This window comes from Anas platyrhynchos, chromosome 2 (genome assembly GCF_047663525.1).
Source record: "Anas platyrhynchos isolate ZD024472 breed Pekin duck chromosome 2, IASCAAS_PekinDuck_T2T, whole genome shotgun sequence".
NCBI classification, from domain to species: Eukaryota; Metazoa; Chordata; class Aves; order Anseriformes; family Anatidae; genus Anas; species Anas platyrhynchos.
This window is the reverse complement of record NC_092588.1, coordinates 96,659,910-96,679,585: the sequence shown is the minus strand read 5'-3', so window position 1 is coordinate 96,679,585 and position 19,676 is coordinate 96,659,910. Positions and strand designations below refer to the sequence as shown.

General features: G+C 36.8%; 1 protein-coding gene across 14 annotated transcripts in view; it reads right to left on the bottom strand.

Annotated features, from left to right (window-relative positions):
• ELMO1 (engulfment and cell motility 1) overlaps positions 1-19,676 on the bottom strand; it is a 310,601-nt gene that overhangs the window by 159,107 nt on the left and 131,818 nt on the right. For all 14 annotated transcript variants that reach the window (XM_027451441.3, XM_027451440.3, XM_027451439.3 and 11 more), the window contains one exon: positions 8,304-8,408. In XM_027451441.3, the coding sequence (XP_027307242.1) occupies positions 8,304-8,408 (105 nt within the window). The remainder of the gene's footprint in view (positions 1-8,303; positions 8,409-19,676) is intronic.

Genomic DNA, 19,676 nt, shown 5'->3' with positions numbered 1-19,676 from the left:
ATAAATAAGTAATAACAAAGCAAACAAACAAACAACAACAAAACACACACAAATAAAACAACTGAAGTGATCAGAAAGAGAAATGAAGGCTTAGGGTACGCATTTCAGGCAGTGTTGTTTAGCAGCTGCTGACAGCTGAATTTCTTCTGGGATTTAGCCATATGAATTGCCTGAAGTACACAGTTTTCTCTGAAGCCAAAAGCGTTTTAAAGAAGAGGAAGGCAGCCTTCAAGTGTCCTATTGTCCAACAAAACATTTAGAAAGTAAGAGGAAGGAATAAGCCTCCTTACAGAATATATTTAGTTCTTGTTTTTGAAATACTTTTTTTTTAGTTCCTCTTTGTATTGTAGTTAATGTTACTCAGCATCACCCACAGAAGGCTAACCTACCTTTACGAGATATGTACTAATAGCATGGATATATATTTATAATACAAATATAATAATAAATATAAATATATAATATAATGGCATGGATATTTTATAATATAAATTCAAACCTTATGCCAACATCACAGAGGAATAGTGTAAAACCTCCAGCAGCAGAAAGAAACAAAATCAAAAGATTTTTTAACTTTACAGCAGGAAACTTCACATTTTTGCTTTATGATCTTCCATTGAATTATTCATTGAGTCCATGACTTCCTCGGGAACAGACTCCTTGGGGAAGCTATGGACTAAATGAAAATTTTTCCATACTTGACTACCATGCTACCATGGTCTTAAAAGTGTGCCATCAGCCTCGATAATGAAGCTTATGCCTGCAACTAAGAGTTAATAATTGACAAAAACCTAAAGTTGTAAAGACAGGTATCATATTCAAAAGCTTCCTTATCAAAATTCATAAGGATGAAACTACCTGGAAGAAGTATTGCTCCTTCACCAGGAATATCAACTTAGCCAATCCCTTAATCCCTCACATTAAAAATTAAATTGGCTCAAAATATACTGCCCATAGCAATTGCAGAAGTAATACCTGAACCAACATCAGAGCTTGGCAATAGAATAGAGACTCATTATGACTGGGAAGTAAATACAGAGAGTGAAAGACAAGACCCACTATAGCTTCAGCAATACTTGTAATAAATCCCACAGCTGAGAGTTCAACAGGCATTGCTGCACTGTTAGGAAGGGGAATTTCCCCGGACGTATTTCATTGTACTGTCTAAAATCATTCTGCGTTAACAGAGACCAAGTTTTCTAGCAGTAGGTTAGTATCACAAGGTTCAGAGAGCAGCTGCTTAGTAAATATGGTAAAAATCTACCTAGACCCAACATGAAAATCTGGCAGCATTTTAATAACCAAAAATTACAGATGCTCTTCATTTTTTTTATTTTTAATTTTTTTGTCACTGCTTTTCCTGCTCTTAAGCTTTCTTATCACATATGGCACGCTTCACCATTCCCATTTCATGGAGATGCCTTAAGTAATTCTAGGAAGCAAATCCTAAGGATATACTTGAGGAGGATAAGGGACTCTGCTGCAGGCAGATTCAGTTCCCATTTATCCTCATCTCCATTTTCCTCCTAAGGCAACTTGCCATTTTCCTCAGCTTCAGCATGAGCATTCTCTTAAGATCCTTTGCTCAGCACTGTCCCCTCTAACGCCTCGTTATCTTTGTTGTTTTATTTTCAATTTGCCATGTTTCCTCTCCCCCTTATCTCAGCCTTCCTTCACATTCCTGGGGCAGATCAGAAATTCCTTGCAGCAAAACTAAAACAAAACAACAATTTTGTCTGTCTTGCTCAGGTAGGCACTAGAATTGCCATTTGTTAAACCAAAATTTGGAAGTCAAGCTGAGACCTACATGGGATGGGGTGGGGTGTGGGTGGGTATCCAATTATGTCCTTGTATAACAACATACAGGTTACAGGATGGATTCAAACTGGCCTGGTAACATTACAGCCAGTGTTTGACTCTGCAGCCATAAAGCACTTTAACTCGGATGGCTAATTCCAATAGTCGGTTTTCTTTTTAGAATATCATGGTGTTCCCCTCCCACACCCCCTTCTTTTAAAACAACCCAAAAGTTAGTGTCAAAACTATCACAAGTGAAATTTGGATGGTTCTGCTCCACATGAGCAGCTGCACCTAGGGATGAATTTTGCTTCTCACATAAACACCTTAACATAAAGCACGATCATAGTGTCTTTACTGTCTATCAAAAGCTATGTACACTGCGACTTGTCTTCATATATTATACAGCTTCTTTCTCCCTTTGCCACTCCATGCAAAAACAACCAGATTACTGTAAATCTTGGTGGCAAGGCCCAAGAAAACTGAGAAGGCCCAGCTGCCACATCATCATCAGAAGCTGCAACAGGATCTGCTCTTCACTTCTCACAGGCCCCAGCTGGGGCTTGAAACTGCTTAGGGACACAGTTTAGTGGGTGATATTAGTAATAGCATGATGTTTGGACCAGATGATCTTGGAGGTCTTTTCCAGCCCTAATGATTCTAAGATTCCTCCTCCCTCCCTGCCCCAAGCAAATGTGAGAGGGCAGTATTTTCCCTCAGTCCTCTCCTTGCTCACCTACTGCAGAGGAAGAGAGCAAGAACTTACAGTACCTGCATAATGTAACAAGTTTTTGAATTTTCTTTTCTCTCACAACGTAAGAAAGGCCCTATTAGTGCTCTAATGTTCTTGTGGTATGGATATATTAGAAAAGCTTCAACCTTTGTCTCACATCAATGAGACCGGCAGCTAGTGTAGCATCACAAAAGCTCTATGAAAGAGGAAATGAGAAAAACCTGTGAGACTCCATAGCTACTCTTCTTTTCTTCCCAGGTATGACAGAGAAAAGAGAAAGCAAGAACACATTAAGAGACTGGGAGCCACGAGGCATAGACAATTTGGCCTGATGTGGAAAATTGCATTTTCTCATGAGACACACCAGGAAGACGTGCATAACAAAGCTCACTTTTCTCACTACCTTTAGCAGAACAGAAATAAATTACATCCCTTTCCAATCATTTCTGGGAGGAAAAAAAATAGCATGGCAGAAATCAGGCTCAGTTTTATTTCAGAAAATGCTGAAATTATATGTTGGACTACTCATATCTGATCAGGCTAGAATGAGTAGGCATGAGGAGACTTTGTGAATTGGCAGAAGGATGTGTAGGCAGCCTCCTATACAACAACTGCATGGGTTAGAAAGTATACGGCATGCAGTCTGGCTGTGACTCAACCCATTAAAGTTCTGAAAGGTCTCTGCAGAACGCCAGCAATCTTCCCGCCTGCATCTCGGGGGCTCAAAAACAGCACCTGCTCTTCCAATGTGACTTCTGAAGACTTAAAAGGAAAAGACATTCTCTCCTCAACCTCCCCAAAAGCGGCAACTCAAGTAGCTGCTGGGGAAGAAGTGTCACTGCATCACAGCTGTATGAATAACTGATTTTCCAGCTCAGCAGATGCAGAGGAAAGGGTGATTTTCTATTTGTGACCCTAAACCAGCTCAATTTCTAATTTTCAGTTAATCAAAATAACTATTGGCTTAAGGTCCTAATGTTGTTTTTATTTGGAGCATTTTGATAACTTAGTACTTGTCTGAAATACAAGAACAGAAAATTTAGAAACGTGCCACTAAGTATCTTGCACATCATTCACAAAAATACAGCACAAATGGATCCACTATAAAATACACCATAGGATCAGTAAGCCCAACTCCACAAAATAAATTTCAACACTGGTTTCCCACCCTGTTGACAATATGTTATACTGCCACTTCTACATTTAATATCTAACACATATCTGCATGAAATAGATATAGTCCTTGGGAATAGGGAGAAACCATCTCTTCTCTTGAATTTCAGATTATTGTAAGACAATCTCTTTCCAAGGAACACTTTTTTTTTTTTTTTTTTTTTTTTTTTAGCCTGAATGTATGAAAAGCTTACTCATCTAATAAATGGAGGAAAAAAAAAAAAAAAGGACATAAACTTGGATAGCCAGAATCCAGACAGATAGCTAGCCAGTGCTCAGACCTGGAGCTGCAAAGCTTATTTGTGGTTTCTGCCTGAAGCAGCAATCTTTTGTGCTTGAACAAAAAGAGGAGACACAGCATGATTGTTCTCAAGGAGGAATCTTACTCCACAGCAGAGAGACATGTTGGAATATGGCTGGTCATAAGCACAGAAGAAAAAAAATGTATACAAGTCACTAACTTGTAAGTCAACAAAAGCAACTTCATTAAAATGAGACTCATGTACCCCACCACAGGCAATGGTGTATATGACTTCTCTATGATTCAGATGATTTTCTGTGAAATACAATAACCTATAGTAAAATCCTCCATTCCTTCCCAGGTAAATGTTGTAACTATATTTAGACATCTGTAAAGAAAATGTAAAATAACAGAATATTTCAATAGTTGCACATTAGAAGCTAAGGTATAGTTCCTTTAAGTTCAGCTTACCCTATGGCATCTTCTCTTTCTGCCTGAGAACACTTAAATTAGTGAAGATACAAGAAGAACAACAGTCCACTCACAACAGGAGAAGTAGTGCTGATTTTGCTGCCTGCTATGAAGAACATCTAAACTAATATTGACTGCACGTGTAGGAGTCAGCTTATCAAAACTGCAAAATTATTTTATCTATAGAAGCATCTGAGGTAAAAACATGTCAGATTTAAATACACAACAACAGATAACTCTCATTTTTTTCTGGGTTACAAATAAAAGAACTGCTCCATTTTGGTTCCTTCAGCTTGCCCTCTACACAAAACAAAGTAGATCTCATTATTTTAAAACAACATTGGCAAACAATGAAGTGCATGCAGACAAAAAGCAAATTAAAAATCAGGCAAATGAATGTGTGTGTGCCTTCATACATACAAAATATTTCAGTTTCATATATTTATTCATCACTCCTCATTGTATTGAAAACAAAATGAATCTGCAGAGTCTTGTATCATGAATTCCCAAACAAATCAACAACAAAGCAACAATAAATTGAGATACTAATAGCATGATAGGATTTCCATGGAAAGGTTTTTCCTCAGACCCTTTTAAAAACTCAATACAGTTTAAAATGCACACTGCCACAAGTTACCAGCATGAAAAATCTTAAGGTGTCTAAATTGAATAGTCTGTTTTAAACGGTAACTTATAATTTTATTTTTAAAATAGTAGAACTTGAAACTAAAGTAGTTTTGGAAAGGAGAAAATTGCGACTAGGGATGAAAATGTGTCTGCACCAAAAGAACAAAAAAAAAAATTATCTGTCACAAAGCTTTATTCCCATCATTTTCCTCACTGTTAACTTTAATTATACACTCTGACTGTCCTATAATTATGTAGCTTGGGAAGCTGCCAATTTTTTCCTGCAGAAACTTTTATAATTTCTTGCAGAGACTCAACGTTACTTCCATCAATACATTCCATATAGTTTATGTCACCACCTTTTAAAAGCAAAGCCTCTGATAATAGCAATTGATTATTTAAGTGGAACATGAAAAAAATGCATGCACTTTACTAAAGTCACTGATAGCACCAAACAATTAATTAAAAAAAAAAAAAAGAAAAAAAGAAAGAAAGAGAAAGAAAAGCTAATTCAACAAGAGAGTAATTCAATAGGACTTCAAAAAAAAAAAAATCCATATGACAGCTAAGGACACTACACATTGTGCAAACATGCACAAGGAAAACATGCTCCTTCACACACACACACAAAAAAACGTTCTTCAGGAGACACCAATCATTTTATATAGTAAACAAAGTGAGATTAAAAAAAAAAGAAAAAAAAGTATAAATAAAGAAAAACGATTTGTTTTATCTGAATAAAGACAGCAAGAAAAAACAAACCACTGTAGTTTCAGGAGTAAATGTGCAATAGGCAAAAGAAATAAGATAAATGAAATGTTGGGAAATTGTTAGGATCAAAATTGAAACTAAAAGTTTCCTTAATCTTGTTTACATTTTCACTGTGACACAGCTATGTTTTCACCCTCAAATGCTTTCTGCTTTCAAGATGCAGAGTTACCCATCTGCTCCACTGCCTTCATACTCATGTTCTTCAACCTATTGCAAACACGTTTGCTGTCACCGTAAGTACTTTTGCTTGGCACTGTTCTTGGAAGCCTTACTGTCCCCCTTCACTGAAGGTCACTGCAGCTTCAAACATCCTTCTCATCTAATTAATCCATTTATTATGCAAATTACTCCTAAGTGGAATCAGCTATGAGAGCCATAACAAAAAGACAAAAAGGAAAGAGATCACTGCCTGCCTTCTCTTCTAACCTCTCCTTACCCAGCTTTTTCAGTATTACTCGAAGATACCTTTCTAAGGGCCATGCAGCTGGGGCATCCTAAGAACTCAGCAAGTCAGACTGCAGCGATTTGTACCACCCATTAAAATACAGCACTGGCAATAGACTTGGTGTAGTCATCATAATTTCCTGATAGTATCTTCATTTAATACACTGCATGCTGTCAGGAAAAACTTTGTATTTTCCAAGTTAATTTTAAACCAATGCTGGTTTCCAATCTGAATTTTAATTACCCCACAGCACAGATATTATCTCATTTTGGGGCTTAGGAATTGACCCATGGTACAGCAATTAACTGCATTGCAAAATGCAGTTTCCTTGACTCTGGAAAGACGAGTAGGCTAACATATTCCCAAGGTGTGTTAGCAGCTCCCACAGCAACTTCTGGCAAGCAATTTTATCTCAGCATGCCTCAGCATAGCATTTCTAGTGTACACATACTCTTTTTGAGGTGAGAAATATATAAGGCACACCCAGACATTCTTGTAAAAAGAATCCTACAAGTATAAAGACAAGCATCTCAAAATAACAACAATAATTCTCAGTAATGCAGCAACAAAAATACTGCATTAAAGAAACAAAGCTGAGGAGCACTGACGTCCTTTCTAAAAAGTGGCTAATACCAGACCCAATTTTTAAAACAGCACCTGCAACTTGAAAATGAAGAATAAATAAAAAATAAATTGAGAGAAGTCAATGAAAGCTCATTTTCAACAGTGCCTGTCCTCTTTAAATTCTTTTGGACTTCTTCAAAATGCATGTGTGCTATGTGGGATACACAGGCAACCCATACTATGTGTATCCTCTAAATTTAGAATTTTAAAAAGAAGCCTATGAAGAAACACCATCCAGGTCTTACTCAAATTTAAAATGAGAAACCCAAATTCTAATGAGAAAATGTAACCACGTACCTTTATAGAAAACCACAGCTCAGCATAGTTTACCCATAAAACACACTCACTGCTCAGTATATGAAATAACCCTTAATTTCAGGCGTTGATCAGGTTCAATAACTATTCCACATTGCAGACTGCCACAGTCTGTTACTGCTAGGTTCAGACTGAGGCAGCAAGATGAATTTACAGAGTAAAACTGACAAACTTGTGGTCTCCTATTATAACCATGGATAATCCTTTCTTGGATATCAGTACACCCTTTACAAACCTATTACAGCCTTAACACTATTCTACTTTGAACAAAAACAAGGGAACTCTTATAGCTTACTTCATATAAGTTCACTCTTCATTATTTAGTAGAAACAATTGATGTGCTTACTGTTGCTATATGCAAACTTCCTCGTACAGGTCCCTGGGCACACACTTTCTGGGGGTAGTTAAACCCATCCCTACCAGCTCAGGACTCTGACTTCCTAGACTATCTTCTACTCCCATCTGTGCCAGATAAGTTTGCTCATGGCAAATATTCAGTTTCATTAAAGGTCAGGAAAAGTTGCTCTATTTGATGCAGCTATTATTCTCCTGTATGCCTCTTCCCATAAGGATGTAACAATACAACTTGTTTTAACTACTCTTGAAATACTAAATGTAGGAAGTAAACTGGGCAGGGGAAGGAACAGGTTGTGCAAGGGAATTGTGATGGTTTTTTTTTACCTGTTTTTCTACAAGCATTACTTTACCTAAAGCAATAGTTTTAGTTTAGGGAGCATCTTAACTTTCAGGACACTGTCAACTCAGTTATCATTTGCTAGTCAAATCTTCCTCCCCACAGAAAATCCTGATAATTTTTGGTAGACTTCAAACAGAGCAGAGAATTCTGCACAAATAATCATTTCTGAGCTCATAGTCATTCATCATTCATCCAAAAAAGCACAAGCTCATCTCTCTTCTCTTTGCAGGCCTAAGAGAATATCTATAATATTTGACTCAGCTTATACAGACACGACACATTTCAGTGTTACATGGTTTGCCCTCCTATAGTTGTTAACAGTGAACCTTCCTCTTCAAAGTGAACCATAAACAGGACATCATCAGAATATACAGGGAATTGCACATATCTTGGAGAGGAGAAGTCTTACCCGTATATAAGCATCCTGGTGATGTTTAGCAAAGTACAGCATATTGTCAAGGGCTAGCATTCCTGGAGGAGTCTGTGTAAAATCCATTGCTGGGTTTACATGATTCTGCAAAAAAGATAACAAGATCACTTTATCAGTACATTTCCATAAACTATCCGCTCACCTGTGATTTTTGACGTGCACCATGTTAGCATGCTGTGCCAGAGGCCAGCAACACAGGCCTTTTTGCTGAGTAGAAAACTTGTAACACGGAAATGGTGCACACCTCAAAGAACTTCAAAGCCAAACACAAACAGTATGAGATTGGCTTATCAGTCATTTACTTGTCTAACTATGCAATGGAGATCCAAAAAGGAGATCTGTGCTTCTATAGCACTCAACCAAGTCTTTCATAACTGATAGACTCATTGGCGGTGTTAGAAACTAGAAGTAATAATTAATGAAAATGCAGATACACATGCAGACAGCCTCCACAATACACATTTCTTTTTCTTTTTTATTTTATATTCTTTTTTATTTCTTTTTATTTTATTTTCTATTTCTACTTCTATATAATATATTCTATTTCTATTTTTTTATTTCTTTTTTATTTTATTTTCTACTTTTTAATTTCTTATTTATTTCATAATTATATGAAATTAAATAGATTCATCATCTGGAATTCAAGTAAATTTTGTTACGTTTTAAATCTATGAACTTAAGTATGAAATTAATGAACGAACATACCAAACATAACTGAAACTTGTCAGCTTCTACATGCACCTAAGTTTCAAATGTTCAGTTTCACTTGTTACATACAAAATGATATTTGCTCAAATATTCACTAACACCATCAGTCTTTTGATGGGATGGAATTAAATGTACATTTGAGCAAGTTTCATGTAGTTCATGGTTCTGAACATTTCTGAACCAATCTGAACATTTGTCTGGCCACGGACAAACTTAATACAGAACTGCTCAGGAAAACAAAGACCCAAGGGTATGTCTCCATCAAAAATGCTTATCTCCTGCTAGTCTCTTTTATCACTATCACCTTTTCAATGTCTGCAGCTCCACTCATTCTGACACAGAAAGATTTCCCTAGTCACTTTGCAATGGCATTGCTATTCTGCAAGACTCAGCTGTGAGAGTTTTTAAAAGTGCATTTCTTATCACAAAACTTACTATATATCAATGGTTAAGATCAGCACAGACTTCTTCTTCTTTCAATCTCTTTCTGCACTGTACTTGGGGTCTGATCCGCCCACCTCACTGACAAAAGCATAGGCTGACTACTTTGCCTCCTGTTGATTCATGAAGCTGTAGAAAGGTAGGATTCCACTCTCTTGCCTGCCTTATCTTTAGATGTATGACATGTTGGTTTTAGCTGGTCAATAATTCACATTCACATGAAAGATTAGAAATACTAGAAAGTTAAAATTATATATTAAGGCGACTTCTGCCACTTTAAAAGCAGACAAAGATTTGGGGATCAGGATAGTGTGCACAGTCTATTCATTTCACATGTACACCAGTTCACTGAAGCAAGACAAGCAACACAATCAGAGGCTCACTGCTTCACAACAGAGAATCAAGAGTATGTCTGAAATCCTAGATTTTTATGGGGAGATATCTATGCAGTAGAGTAGTTTAGAGTGGAAAACAAATGTTTAGTGACTTAACTGCATTTTCAAAAAAAATACTACCCAAACTCATCAACTTTAATTAAAAAACAACAACAAAAAGAAGTCCTTTAAGACTGTTTCCTCAACTCAACCTTCCATTTTCGACATGTAATGTATTTATCAGCCAGAACACTTCTACGGTCAGTACAAGACTGTTTCTCACAGATGACAAACAAAACAGACTTCAGCTTCTGGGAGAGGAACATTTCCCTTCCTGACATTTTCAAGCATTCCAGAAAGCGCATCTTTTGAGAGGCTGGGTCTGGCAGACAAATGCACCCCCTTAGCCCTGCTAATCCCAACATGAACGTCTTGGTAAGCTCTTCTACACATTTGAAGTTCTCTTCATCATGCATGCAAAGTCCTGGGGAACACCACTTTATACCTAGCCTCATAACCAGTACTTTTCCTCAGGAAAGCTGCTGAGAAGCTGTCCACAGGGAACCTCACAATACCATTTTTATAACACCTTTTCCAAGTACAATTTCAGCACAGGGATGCGCATACTCTCTTCATTGCCATGCTACAGCACAGGCAGAACATAGATAAATACTGGCAAGCAGAGAGTATCAAGATCCAGCTACCTTTCTGCAGCTATTAGAATATCAGCACTCATTTTACTGGTATTTACAAGCAATGTTGAAATAAAAGCAGGATACCAAAATAAAAGGTTGACCCACAGTTCCCTGAATAGTTCTCTCCTTCATCCCATTCTAGCATCTCAAGTTATGTGGAAACATGGACAAAAACAAATGGAAACAAGAGAAATCTCACAGCTTTTGTAACAAGGGTTCATTTTGTTTCTTATCCTTGATAAAAATCTGTTCAATCAGAAAAGTCATCTCTATCACATTACTTTTTCCCGAGTCAAGCCTATATATCCAGCTATTTTCAGCTGTTTCAAAACTTCTGTCACTTTTCATGATCCCAGGATAATGAGGGCTTGATCTTCAACTCTATTAAGTCAAATCACTGGAGATACACCAGCTGACAATAACTCAGGATCCACAATTCTGGCATGTGTGAGACAGTAAATTATCTTCAATTATTCTTCAAAAACAAAAAGAATGCAGGCTGCTTTGTTCTATTCCTTCTCCATCCCTCCCCAAATTATCCTTTTTTTTTAACATGTTGAATGTTTGTGATTGAAATATTAACTGATTGAGAGTGGGTTTAGAAATGAGATATAAAGCTAAATTACCTAAAATGCTGTAGTGAATAATTTAGAAGTATTCAAACATCCCCACCTACAGCATAATTTATTAAATATGTGGAAAACAACACTTCAGGCAAATTAGCTGCATCTGTTTAGTATAAAGCCTATTCCATTTTTATCTTTATAAAAAGCCAAGAAATACAAAGGGAACAGATTTGTCACCTACAATTTTTCAAATGATTTTTTTTTTCCATTAGACTGAATAATATCTACATAACCTTCAGCTTCTGAGCAGTATTTAACAGCTTATGCTCTTATGCTATATACATTGACATACCAAAAACACCAAGAATGTTAGCCAGCTTAGCGTACTGTGAAAATGAAAGTTCAGTCTTCTGGATAAGATGCAAATCCAAAATCACGTCTGCTTGTGGCATTATCAAAAAGAGTACATAAAATAAAATCATGTGGCATGTTTCACAAGACTACAGCTATTCTGGATAAATTCCGGTGTAGTAATTATAATCAGACAAACAAGTATTCTTGTGCAGCCCTAGCTGCATAAAGCTTTCCTCTCTATCTATCCTGAATGGCTCCACTGTCTTCCTCTTGGCTTCCAAGGCAACCTCTGAGGGATGTATAGATTTCAGCTGTAATACTGTGTCCTGACAATGAGATGCTTAATCACAGTAATGGTGCACTCTCTGTAGATAACCAGTAATGGAATAAGCGATGCTAGCTCCGTGTATTAATCCTAACAGTGCCTTCCACATGACTATGCCGAAGCACAGACACCATCTATTTCCCTGAATTCACAGTCTACTAAAGGTACAAACTCACTTATTTCTGCCTTGACAGATATTGACAGCCTATCACAGGTTATTCATTAGTGCTGTGTTCAGCTATGTAAATCAGTTGCCAGGTTATACTAATTATTCCTGAATGCTGCTTATAGTCAGTGCTAGACCCAGTAATTGTTGTTCCACACAGGAAGAGCAAACTTCTGTTTTCCCAACCCCAGTGTAGTTCATGTGAAACGTTATTCTGAATGTCTCCATTCTGAGGTTTGTATGACAAAAACATTACAGGAGTTCCCAGGGAGGAATTGGGACTGTAGAAGAACCGATGATAAAAGAACTTCAGAACATCTAAAGAACAGACCAATTTAAGTAGTGTTGATATAAACTGACGCCCCTCAGAATTGGTCATATTTTTTCTTACAGAAGAAGGGACAATCTGGCTACAAAGATAGTGCAAAAGGCAGTGATCACCTCCTTCCTTGAATTACTTGCAGTTACTTATTTTCTTTTTGCTTTTAAATCTAAACCACTGTTTTGTGGGCCAGGAAGGAAAGCAATCACCTGGTTCTACATCACTGGAGAACCTACACTAAAACCTTCCTTAGGTCAAAGATGTAAAGTACAGTAATAGATACGTGGATGTTTGCTCAGAGCCAGAATGGCAGGAACATTTCAAGTTGTATTTTCAGTGAATTATGAATTGGTAAACTTACGTTAGAATCAGTAAGCCCAAACCCTCAACATTTACCCCTTCTGTAAATGCTCCTGAAGTTTTCCACACAAAATGTTCTCATCTCTTCATTTACACAAAAATTACAAATATGAAAAAAGTTACATAAAAAATTGTGAAGTTAGTCAGCTAAAATTCTTAACGAGGAAGTAATTTTCTCATTTTATTTAACAGCACTGTATTCAAAGAGATGATGCATACAACTTCCATCATTCAATTTAATGAGATCTAACAGTGACTTGGGAATTTTCAACCTCTATGCATTCAGTGAAAGCAAGAACTAACAAACAGATTTGTTTTTCCCTTGATAGCTATTTAAATATGCAAATGTTCATTTTTTTCTCTTCCAAAGCCAATTTTTTGAATTTTACAACACAAATCTAGGATAGAATGACTTTTAATCTGCAGGATCACTGAATTAAAAAATAAAATAAAGTACTAAAAACACTGTGTACCTTGAGTCAGATGTCTGCAACCTCAGCAGCTGTTACATCTTAAAAGAGTATGTAGAAGTTTTTTTTAAGATACATTCCGTTCGACTCATTTAAATCACATACCATCCCCACCCTTCTTTGCATTTAAAGAACTCCAGTGTATTTCTACTGGATATAGTTTTCACAAGACTTACAAATTATATTTGCATTTTTACAGAGCAGTAATATTTTTCACTTTAACATCTCTAGCTTTGTCCAGCTTCATTCATCAGCAAATACTTGAACGTTTCTACTTCCTTTACCATTTTTTATGACAGCTTTACCATATGTGTCAGTAGACTGTGAATATTATCCTCCATAAATAAAGCTCATTCTAACCTACCTAACATATTAAGCAACAGTCTTTCTAGATCAAGTTTGAACTCTCCAGTACAAAAATGACATTCTTAACAACAAAGAAATCTAAGTGCAATCTGCACATCGAAATTTCAAAATTTGACTAACATTCCCTTATCATGGAATGGCTCGGGTTGGAAGGACCTTAAACAGCCAATCTCCCTGATCCAACTAAGGTACTACGTAATCTGATGTAAGGCACCACAGCACCACATGCGTCACCCCTAGATGTTTGTCCCAGTCATGAATTCAGTCTACAGTGGTCAGAATTGACAAAATCTGAATGTTATGGTGACATGACAGAACTCACCTAAAATCATCAAATAAGACATAACAGAGCATGGGAAAAGACAAACACTGCATTTTTTCAGACATGAATAAACTATACTTTGTAAGCAAGACATAAAGCTCTTGCACAATACTTCATGTTTTCTAAGTACTTATACTGCAGCTTTACAGTTATATGGAGCTAATGCTTTGTATTCCAAGACCTTAAGCCTTACGGACAGAGGCAATACTTTGAAAGCCTCAAAGAATCTAAAACAGATGCTACAACACTGAGGGATCACATCTTGTCCAATGCAAGATAGGAGTACAGTTGTCACAGGGATAGTAAACAAATAATAACAATAAACTATTACAAATAACCCCAGATTAAATGTTTTCAGCTAAACAGAAGCCAGACGAGGCACAATCAAAATCTACCCAAGCAATCCTATCTTCGCTTGTGTACACATCATGTTCTTAAGTCCATTTTAGGCATGAAAAGCCTTTTTTTGAGTTCAGGTTAAGTTTTATGTCTGCGGAGTAAGGTACACTGTGACTTTTCTTATTTAAGCATAATGGCTGGCACTGTTTGTATATTGGTGTACAAGCATTAATCGTTCTGGCTGATACTTCAAAGACTACTTATTAAAGAACAGTTCAGAGCTATTTAACAAGCACTTTGTATAAAAGTTAATGAAATTATACAAAATGTTTAGCAAGCGTACATAAATATTTATTTTAGCTTATGGCCAAAACATGCAAGTTGCATAGCCTATCAATAAGAAAAAGGAGCTCCTGACCATTTTATTAAATAAAATGGAAGGCTCAAAACCGAGTTCTGCCAAGTCTTTGGCTTCTTGAGACAGAATTTTCTAAGAATAAGACTGAGACAACAGCATCTTTTTGATTGTTTTATTTACACTTCAGGCAATTTTACCTAACCTCTTTACAGGAAAATTTGCATCTAATTTAAAGCACATTAATTAAAACACCTTTCAGTCATAATTTCCTTAGAAGAGAAAGAAAAAACAGTTAGATAAGGATTTGAGTAACATCATGGTAAAAATAATCATTGCAATTTTCCCGAGGATGTGTTATCTACAGGAAAACCCTATGGGAAGCAGCTGACTTAATTGCTGCAGTTGCCTCTCCCGTACATCGTCACTTAGAAGACTTGAGTGGATCTCTGACGGGATCCTTCATACCATAATGAGCAGCTCTAGTGAAGGATATGATGTTTGTTATGGGAGGAGTGGCACAACCACAGAACAGCAACTAATCTGTACTAAAAGAAACGGTAAAATCTATATTTTATCTGTCTTTGGACCTAAGTCCCCATATACAAAACGACTCTTCCTACAGTCAAATCTTCCTACAGCTCTAGCACAAGCAGCCACGCTTTATAAATATCAAAATAGAACGGTTTGGAAAACCATACTCTGAAAGCCTTTGAGTCCATTCTTTTGTCTTAAACCAACATTAGTCTATGCCTGTACTATAGCATACCTCATTTGCCTTCAGTAGTGCAGCAATTTTAATAATAATAAAGACTGGATCCATTTGTTGTGGAATTTCAGTTCACCCAACTTCCATTTTTCTTTGCCTCCCTCTACAGGAATGTGAAACGTGAAAAGCTAGAGCTGTGCTTTGCAAAATTTGCAACTTTTTGTATGGCCTGAGCATTCTTCTGCTATACCTCCTGGCTCCTCTAGACTAACACCAAAAAGAGAATGGAGTTGCACCAAAATGTAGGAAGATTAAAAGAGTTAAGGAGTTTTTAAAAGAATATGGATCGCCTTCTGTGTAGAGGCTGTGTAACAAGCAGACTGTATCAAAGAGTCAAAAGATTCAGAATTCAGATGTGGAGGTGTTTTTAATTTGAAGGGGAAAAAAAAATCAATTATTCCCAAAGGAGTTGCTCTACTCCCCCTCATCTCTTAATTCATTTACAGGCCTGAGTTCATGAAACTGTATATTCAGACAGCATCTCTTACCCATATTATAATTCTTCATAACTGAACAAAATCCAAACATTTTGTGTGCTCTATTTACTATCCTTTACATCTTACAACAGGCAAAAAAGCACAAGGAATGAGAGGAGGGAGGAGCAAAACAGTATGTACATATAAGCAACATACACACTGAAAACTGCATAGGCTTATGGAAAAATAAGTATTTGTAATAATGAACACTAAATTGAATTTACAGTGTTTCACAAAACTAACATTACTTTGTTACTGAGCAAGGGTTTGGCAGGCGATCAGCTACCTGAGTGAATCAGATGAAGCCCATAATACAAAAGAGAACAGATGTCATTATATCTGACTAGTTTCTGGGAGTCTGTTTCTTCAACTTAGTTCTTTTGTTTGCAAATTCTGAGGGATATGCAGTACGTAGCATCTAGAGAAAGAAGTCCTAGATCTATCTCTAAGAGAAGGGGTTAGAAAGCAATTAGTGGTAAGACAACTCTTCTTTAATGATGAACAGAGAGATCATTCAAAGCTTTACCACATCCAGATTTACGGAGCTGGCCTGCCCCCAGGAGCTTAGAGCTGCAATGCACACAGTGAGTGAGTGGCAAACAAGATTTCACAACATAGTAAAATCGCAAATAGTAAATATAAACATCAACAAATGCAATGATCTGATGACCCTAAGCTTACATTAGAACATTATATCCGTTAATGGATTTTCTTCAGATCAGGCATACTCTTTTAATCAAAAGCAGCTTTTACAACTTCACAAGTAAAAATATTGGAAAGGCATAAAACCCAAACAAACAAAAACTTTTACTCTCCCTTTGGAAGGGAAAAAAAAAACTGGTATTATCTTATTATTAAGAAACTGATTTAAAGGATGATACTTAATACTTATATTAAGCATAAAATTATAAAAAAGTATTAAAAAAGCTTGTGATTATACAGACTCAGCTCATTCACATCGACACAAAACTACAGATATTTCATTCTGAATAGTTTTAACTTCATTCTTACACTGATAACAGGAAAGGTCAAAGCATATTGGCAGCCCATCAAAATTATTTTTCTTTATTTCTTAATTTATTTCTGATCTGTTCCCTTTTGCAAGGAGTAAAGCTGAGAGGAATTCAGCAGTACGTGGCAAAAGGCTCATTTATTCATTTTAACAATGTGCAGATTGTTAGATGCCCGTAGCTTCTGACAAACAATTCTGGTAAATTGCATGCAGCTGCATGGTAAACAAGAACAATGGATTCAACATACGGATTTTCTGGCTCCAGTTCTTGGTTACCGTAATGATGCGTCTGACCTGGACACCTCTTTCTGTGCAATCACTGGCTCAGACCAACACTACCACTTTCACAGAAGCTTAGTAGCTCATATAACATGGTCTTCATCAGACTTCTTTTTTTTTTTTTTTTTCCTTTTTCATTGTACACCTCACTGCAATCACATGTGGCTGACAGCAGCATCTATGCCACTGCCAGAGCCAAGCATCCTTCTCCCTTGGGGGCTGTACCTCAAGGCCATCTTCACCAGCTCTGCCCTACTCATGTGAAGGGCAACCAAGATGTTCCCTGCTCGTGCTCAGCAGGCTTCTGTGCCCTGCTTAAAGTGGTTTGAGAGCTCAACAGAAGAGAACTGTGGATCAAATGCTAACCCTTAGGGACTACCCCCCACTCTAAGTCATACCAGGAAGGTATCTTCCACAGTGACAAGTTGACCTTGAAGGACTCTGCAACGTGACTTCTGTCCTTCACTCAAAAACAAACAAAACCCCACACACAAACAAGGAACAACAACAAAAAACACATAGCAATCCTATTTCCATCACAATTCCAATCATGGGATGCTTGGTGCATGGTAAATGGTAAATTTCAAACTGTGCTTATGGTTAAGAATGCAGCAGGTTGCGCACCTGTGGGCTCCTGTCAGAACCCAGCTCTATTATGAGATTAAGTGCACATGGCACCTCAGGGATGCCCTGTTTCTGCCTCTCAAGTTTTGAGACAGAGTGATGGTTTGTTGCTGTCACTCACAATGTCAACTTGGGCCACGTTTACAAATCAAACCTAAGCTTTTCTGATCAGACCTTAGACTATGCTTACAATCTCATATTTTACAAATTTGCAGAGACTGCTGGAAAAAAAAAAAAAATCCAGATTGCGAAAAAGTATCCCTGTCTTGGTGCATATCAGTCTTGCATAAACTCTAAGACACAGGAACAAACTAGTATTTCAGAAAGAAAATATCCCATCAGTGACAGACAGAAAAGAAACCATGCTTAGAGTTATGTGAGAAACTGATGTGCAAGCCAGTTTAAGTAACTTTTTATTCTCCCAAAAACATATCGTTTAGCTTAAACATCAAACAATTTCTGGCAACTCAGAAATACAAATTTACACCATAAAACAGTGTTTCCTAGTATTTCTAAGGCTGAAATAATTCTGTAAGTAATTACATGGAACGGAGCTATTCAACAGCTTTTGCTAACAACCTTCATCTAGTGGGATGCTAGTGCCCTCTGCTGTGTGATGTTAAAAATTAGGTAGAAGCTTTCTGTTGAAACAAGGTTCAGCTCTATTCCAAGTAATTCCAAGATGAATACAGTAAATTAACAACTGGACTTACTGATTGTGGTGCTCCAAATGTCAGTATACAGTAGTAAAACCCTTAATTACATGCTTGGTGTCATCATCCATTCACTTGTATTTCTTTTACCCTTTCCGTTTTCTTGTAGTTTAAGTATTTTGTCTACTTTTCTAGTACAGGTTTCAGTACCTCCACTTTTGGTTGCTCAGCTAGGGATGTATCAAGCAGCAAGAAACCCTCACCTGTGAGGTACCTCACACCCTAGACACCCAGAAAAAAATAATAATAATAAAAAAGTAAAAAATAAATAAATAAATAAGTAAAATACAACTAACTTCTGAAAATAGCTAACCAATGCACATTTAAAACCTCAAAGAGGAGAAGAACTACAACTTTTCCTCTCTTTCAGTCTTCCTCCTTCTGATGAAGAAATGCACGCAGGCACCTTCCAATTCAGATATTAAGCAGCCAAATAACAACTTGACTTGGAAGTGGCTAAAGTTTCCACGCATCCTCTCTTTCACATCTTACAGCGATCTTTGACATCTGCTACCACTATAGTTTTGAGCTACTTCTAAAACTTTTTTTTTTTTTTTTTTTTTTTTTTTTTAAGTCAAAACAATGATCTCTCAAGCCATGTTGATAATACCTACATTAAGTCACAGTCAAACCCATCTGTAGATGTTTTTGCAGGTATAATCCTTTACCTCTCTGGAAGAGCAGGAAAAAAAAAAAAAAAAAAAAAAGCATCATCAACAGTAAAAAATACTTCAACGCTTTCGCTAAACCACTGGATGCAGACAGAAACAACTGCATGATTTTTCTATCAAAGTCTCCATGGAAAACATGCAGTGTTCTGAAAGGCAGAGGTTTATTTGGGAAGCTCAACACTCAAGTGAGAAATGCTTCAGAAAGCTCTTCATTATCCCAGAAATGCAAAGAAACAGTATAAATCAGTAGGGAAGCAAGATGTAGAAAGCAAACAGAAACAATAAAGATGTTTAATTGCATGTGAAACTATCCCGAGCCACAGGTGGCACAGTCATCTGACACTTTCCATTTTGAGACTTTCTTTTGCTTCTGATACTTTACAACTACTTTGTTTGGACTGAATGCTTAGCACCTCCTTTAGGTTTTAGCAGAATCTTTGATCATCTGTAGGAGTGTTTTATTAAACACTGCATTGCTCTTATTAACGTTATTTTTACACACTTGTTTTGCTGAAGAACTCCATCCCAGTCACACTTTGTAAGAAGAGGTTCTAGTTTGGGAAAAGGCTTGTTTTTGTGCCAGGCTTGAGATTCCTCTGGAATGTAGACTATATTTGGTCACATTATAAAAAAACCTCAGGATAT